Genomic DNA, 6,255 nt, shown 5'->3' with positions numbered 1-6,255 from the left:
GATTAAGCCTGGTATTTCAGAATGTCTTGGGTGGCTGTGAAGACCAGCCACTTCCCAACCATCAAAAAGTCCCCTTGCAGAGAGGTTTCTTCTCTTTTTTTAACATTTAAGACTAGAAATAAAATCAAACTTCATAGTGATACAGATATGTGGAATCTAAAATATGGCACAAAGGAACCTATCTACAAAATAGAAACAGACTCAGACACGGAGGAGACTTGTGGTTGCCAAGGGGGAGGGGAAGGAGTGGGATGGACGGGGAGTTTGGGGTTGGTGGATGCAAACTATTGCATTTAGAATGGATAAGCAATGAGGTCCTACTATACAGTGCAGGGAACTATAACCAAACTCTTGGGATAGAACGTGATGGAAGACAGTATGAGAAAAAGAAAAAGACAAATATATATATACATGTCTGATGACTGGGTCATTTTGCTGTACAGCAGAAATTGGCACAATGCTGTAAATCAACTCTAATTTTAAAAATAAAAATAATAATTAAAAATTTTTTAAAGACTTCATAGTGATAGATCAGCTTAAGTTTACTAAAAAATGACAACAATATGGAATAATTTAAAGGATGACTTATAGGGAATAAAAATGAATTGCTGATAAACAGATGGCAATACCCAATTTCAGTTTTCCTAAACAGTCATTGCAACTTCAGTTGGGCCCCTGGGCACCCTGAATAAAGACAGTGTTTTCCAGCTTCCGGTATACGATCCTCTGACTGATTTGTGGCCAATAGACTGTGGACAACTTCTCAGTCACACTCTTAAAGGGGGGCATGTTCCCCCCTTTCCCTTTTCACCTGGACTCTGGGGATAAAGGGACCATCCTATGAATGGCGCAGCAAAAACTAAGAGCCTGAACCTCTCTGGGCTTTTGGTACAGAACCTCAATACCAGCTGGGACTTTAACACAATAGGGAATTCCTCTTCTACCTGGTTACAGCCACTGTTTTCTAGATGTCATGAGACCAAGCCTATATCTTCACCAACATCCCCATGTCCAGCCTCCCTCCCTGTTCTTCCTAATATCCACCTTCAAGTGTCTCTAATGTGATTCAAAAAAATTCTCTTCTTGTTCTTTAATGAAAGCTGTTGTCCACTTTCTACCAACAATTAGTATCAAATAGAGAATACAGCTTTTTTTTTTTTTTTTGCTTTTTAGAGGTTCCCAGGCTAGGGAGAATATATCTTATATTAAAGTAACTTTTTGTCAAACCCCAGGCTTAGGCAGCTGTAATCCTTTCAGGTTTTAAGAAATGAGTTGCCAGACCACTAAGAATTTTGTAGATTTTTATTATTTTACTATTAAAATTTTTTAATCTTGAAATCAGTTAATTGTCAAGTAGAAACTAACCATATATTTGTTTTTATACATTATATACACTTGAGAAATAAATAGTATTCTAAGCATTTTAAAAAAGCATCGTTATATACAAATATGGCTTCAAGCCAAAAGTATAAATACAGGACCCACTGAGGATTCAATTTCTAAGGCTTCCTTTACTAAAATCAGAAGCAGAAAGCAACCAAGATGCACAGTCAGTAATACAAGCTCTCCTTTGGCTAGAAAGAAAATCACAGAAGCCACAGAAAAAGCACAGAAATGGACGGAGAAAATACCTTGAATTAAGATATTTGACAGGTTATGCATTCAGAGGTTTGGCATTGAACAATGACACAACTTTGGCACAATACAGATTAAAACAATGTCCTTTAAAAACCTAAAAACCCAAGTACAATGTCCCCTCCCTACTACCACCTGACATCACAGCTCCTTCCAAATAGATCACATCCATAAAATCCCAACCCCTTGCACATTTGTTCTCCCAGTTTTCTCTTAATAAGAGGGTTTAGGGTTTTCTGGATGGCTCTGAAAAATAAAATTCCTTTTTTGTTCCATCTGGGGCCTACTGGTGGGAAATGGCTGTAGGGGTCTTGATGAGGTTGCACAGATCGGCATGCAATGGGCATGGCCTCTAGGAAGCCTGGGGTCCTCATCTGGCTCCACTGACTTGGTGTGTAATTCCAGGCACGTGGCTGAATATCACTAAGGCTCGGTTTTTTAAATAGAGAGAATAGTAGCTGCCCTGCTCACTTCCTGGTGTGACTCTTTAATTAAGTGATGCATGTTCAAATCTTTTGAGAATTACAAAACAGTTTCTCGGATATCACGTCTATGAATTCAAATCGACATCTAGAATTGGAGGTTTTCTGAAGAAGTTCAGCACAGAAAAGGCACTGGTCTTAGAGAAAGATATTTCAAGAAGGAAAAGGTATGGCGTTAATTAACTCTTGGTACCAGCTGTGTGTGACAGGTGCTAGTTTCTGTACAAACAGGTATGTATAACATATATTCTACCTTCCATCTTCCTACACGGAAGAGATTTTGCTCTGGAGCAATCGTATTCAGCAATTGGTCACATGTATGATACTGTGCTTGCCACTTTGCTGGTGATCACTCTTAAGAGGAATGCATGTTAATTAAGGAGAAATAGGTAGAGGAGTTCCCTGATGGCTCAGCAGGTTAAGGATCTGGTGCTGTCACTGCTGTGGTTCAGATCACTGCTGTGGCAAGGGTTCTATCTCGGGTCTGGGAACTTCCACATGCTGTGAGTATGGCCGAAAAAGAAGAAGAAATAGGTAGAAACCACTTAAAGCTTCAGGGTCCCCAATTCTTACATCCTGTAGCCTTCCAAGTGCCAAGAGTGCCTTTCATCACATGCATATTCATGGATCATCTCAACTTAAAGAGTCTAGACATCCCCATCCCACTAGGTTTCAAGTGAGAAGATGGCTTGGAGAGATTTACTAAGGTGTCTATTGCCATGTGCTAATTAAGTTTAGGTGCTTAATAAATATTTGCCCAGTCAAAAAAGGAGCGACAGAAAAATATGAAGGCCAACGATGTGTGCTTTAGAGAGGGAGCTGGAGAGCAGGACGGAATGTCCAACAGGTAATGGGTACCTTTTACCAGTTACCCATTGAACCCCAGCAGTGTGGGCCTCATCACCTCTCCCGATCTACTCTCCTCTCTCCTGGTGAACAAGGGCCCAGACCTGCCACCCTGACATGAATCAGCTCCCAGCAGGAAGACCTCCCTATACCTTCAGGTAAGGTCAGGCACGTGGAGCCACTTCAGAGCCTGTGTTCCTTGGCAGGTGAAGCACAGGCTCAGCCAGTCACTGAGAAACCAGCCCAGTGTACACAGAGGCTAGGGGCATTCAGCCGTTTGCACCCAGATCTGGGGTCAGCGCTATCCCGAGAGCAGCAGCAAGAACAGCAGGAAAATAGCAGTACATAGTCCCTTCTGGCAAGTAGTCCCAGCCATCATGGGAGGCAAGGGCCAGGACCCAGCAAGCAGGCTCCTCCCACTGCTCCAGGGTCAAGGCCGAGAAGGGTCCTTCCATCAGTGGATCCTCAGCAGTAACGTTCCTCCATGTGCTTGGAAGGTGGGGGCACTTTCTGACTCGTTCAAGGATGCTCCACAGTTGGACTGAAAGGAACCACATGGAGCATTGTTCTGTTAGTTTGCTCAGCAAACATGCAACTCTGTTGACCTCAACACCAAGCTTTCTTCCATACCTATCAGACTCTTTTACTTGCTTCCCATTCGGAAGAAATGGAAAAGGTCCCAAGTGCTCCTTCCTCCCCCTCCTCCAACAAGCCACAGATTCACTTTGAGAAACACCTCACTGGAGCCAACTCTGGGCTCACAGGTCCACACACCCCAGTGCTGGTATTTGCATATTCAGCACAACACCCACAGGACACACTCATGCACACACACAACACTGTGGGTACAACTATCAGGTCCTCTTTGCTTTGATCTAGAAACACAAGAAATCCAGCAAGAAGGGGGCAAGACAGAATCAAGAGAACTTTTTTTTCTCTTTTCTTTTTTGTCTTTTTGCATTTTCTAGGGCCACTCCTGCAACATATGGAGGTCTAATCGGAGCTGTAGCCACCGGCCTATATCATAGCCACAGCAACGCGGGATCCAAGCCATGTCTGTGACCTACACCACAGCTCACGGCAATGCAGGATCCTTAACCCACTGAGCAAGGCCAGGGATCGAACCCGCAACCTCATGGTTCCTAGTCAGATTCGTTAACCATTGAGCCATGACAGGAACTCCAAGAGAACTTGATTCTAGGCTCAGCTACACACTTGCGCTACTGAGCCTCTCAGAACCTCAGTCTCCTTCTCGGTGAACAGCTGAATGATACCCAAGGCAGGAGAGAGAGTACTGGGGGTGTAACATATGTCTAGGGATGTCACCACTTCTTGGTATTAATTTATTACTCGGGCCCCTATTGTTTTCTGTTCCTTTGAGGGTAAAGGAAAGGATGACTTGTTTTCTCAAAGAGGTGTTGCGAGATGAGTTACAGTGTTCTCAACTGTTATGAAGTTCTGGAGCGGAAAAGAAGTAAGAAGAATAACAATAAGGGGAATTTCTGTCATGGCTCAGTGGTAACCAACCCAACCAGTATCCATGAGGACATGGGATAGATCCCTGGCCTCACTCAGTGGGTTAAGGATCTGTCATTGCCGTGGCTGTGGTGTAGGCTGGCAGCTACAGCTCCGATTCAACTCCTAGCCTGGGAACTTCCATATGCCGTGGGTGCAGCCCTAAAATCAAACAAAACAAAACAAAACAAAGAATAACAATAAAAATACCAATCCTTCCTGGGTGTGTCCAACCTACATGGCTGTACCAGGAACTAATAAATACCTGTGGAAGCCCTTGGGAAGGTATACATTTGAATATAAACACAAAGAATTAAAATGAGTATTATAGCAGAAAAATCATATAAGCCCACACTAGACTGAGTCCCTTAATTAGATGGGCAGTTTTCAGAACTCCACAAGTCCTGTGATCACTGATCCTGTGGTCACGCTGATGCTCCTGAGCAGGAGACAAGAGCAGCCAGGATGTGGCCCGGCCCTTGGGGTTGGCAGACAGTTAATCACAGGGGGCCCCAGCATGGATGCAGCTGCTTGATAATTGATACCCAGATAGAGGAGAGGTGACTGATCTGAGCAAACAGAACCTCCACGCTCAAGAAAGAGCACAGGCTTTAGAGTAAACTAACCTGCTTCAAATCTTCACTCTCCTATCACCAGGTCGGGGACCTGAAAAGAGTGACCCAACCTCTCTGTGTCTCAGGTTCCCCAACTTTCACGGGGTTAATGACCCCAGCATGCTGGGCTTAATGATAAAAGTAAATCAGGTGGGAGTTCCCTGGTGGCCTAGCAGGTTAAAGATCCGGCATTGTCACTGCTGTGGCTCGGGTTACTGCTGTGGCACAGGTTCAATCTCTGGCCCCAGAATTTCTGCATGCCATGGGCATAGCTCCCCCAAAAAAGCAAATGGGATGATACTTGGAAAGCATTGAATACAGGGTGGGCATACACCACACGCTCAGTGTAAGGCAGCAGGATTATAATCTAGTGACTTGAATGGGGCAAGGGGTGGGGGCTGGTGGGGGGCTGTCTCCCTCCTCCTCAGCAGACATTTAGGCTCAGAGGATGTGTGACTGATTCTCCTTTTATTTTTTTAATTTTTTATTTTTATTTATTTTTTTTTGGATTTTTATGGCCACACTTGCAGCATATGAAACTTCCCAGGCTAGGGCTTGAATTGGCGCTGCAGCTGCTGGCCTGCACCACAGTTACAGGGGATCTGAGCCATGTCTGTGACCTACACCACAGCTCGAGGCAATGCTGGATCCACTGAGCGAGGCCAGGGATCGAACCCGTATCCTCATGGATACTAGTCGGATTCTTAGCAACTCTGAGCCACAAGGGGATTCTCCTTTTAGGTGAACCCACTGCCTCATACCATGAGATCAGCCTTCCTCAATTCTGATATAATGAGATTCCAGCATGGCCCAAGAGGATACTGAAGGAAGCTGACCCCTTTGTCTGATTCCGTGCCACACACACAAATATTTCTGCTTCTCAGAAGGAGGGAGAGTTGCCTAGCAGTATCCACTCACACCCACCTGGGTTCCAGACAACCTTAAAAGGGAACTATGCCTTAAGCTTCTCCCTTACCTTCTACCCAACTCCCCACTCCAACCTGGTGCCCAGAAGGAAGCCAGAAGCCCTGGAACTTCCCACAGCCTTGATCACTACAAAGAAGTTCAATCTAAGAAGGTACCAACTCAGGTGACTTTGTCACTGAAAGACCTCTTTCCAGTAGGACCAGGGCTATGACACGTGCAGGGAAGGCAGAACAAGA

General features: G+C 44.7%; 1 protein-coding gene across 2 annotated transcripts in view; it reads right to left on the bottom strand.

Moving 5' to 3' along the window:
• Positions 1–1,491: 1,491 nt before the first annotated feature.
• The window catches only part of LIPG (lipase G, endothelial type), a 28,381-nt gene continuing 23,617 nt past the window's right edge, over positions 1,492–6,255 (bottom strand). For both annotated transcript variants that reach the window (XM_047764515.1, XM_047764525.1), the window contains exon 10: positions 1,492–3,504. In XM_047764515.1, the coding sequence (XP_047620471.1) occupies positions 3,483–3,504 (22 nt within the window). In that variant the 3' untranslated portion in view covers positions 1,492–3,482. The remainder of the gene's footprint in view (positions 3,505–6,255) is intronic.

This window comes from Phacochoerus africanus, chromosome 2, assembly GCF_016906955.1.
Source record: "Phacochoerus africanus isolate WHEZ1 chromosome 2, ROS_Pafr_v1, whole genome shotgun sequence".
In the NCBI taxonomy this organism is placed as follows: Eukaryota; Metazoa; Chordata; class Mammalia; order Artiodactyla; family Suidae; genus Phacochoerus; species Phacochoerus africanus.
Note: the sequence above shows the minus strand (reverse complement) of the source record. Positions and strands in the feature narration are given on the sequence as shown.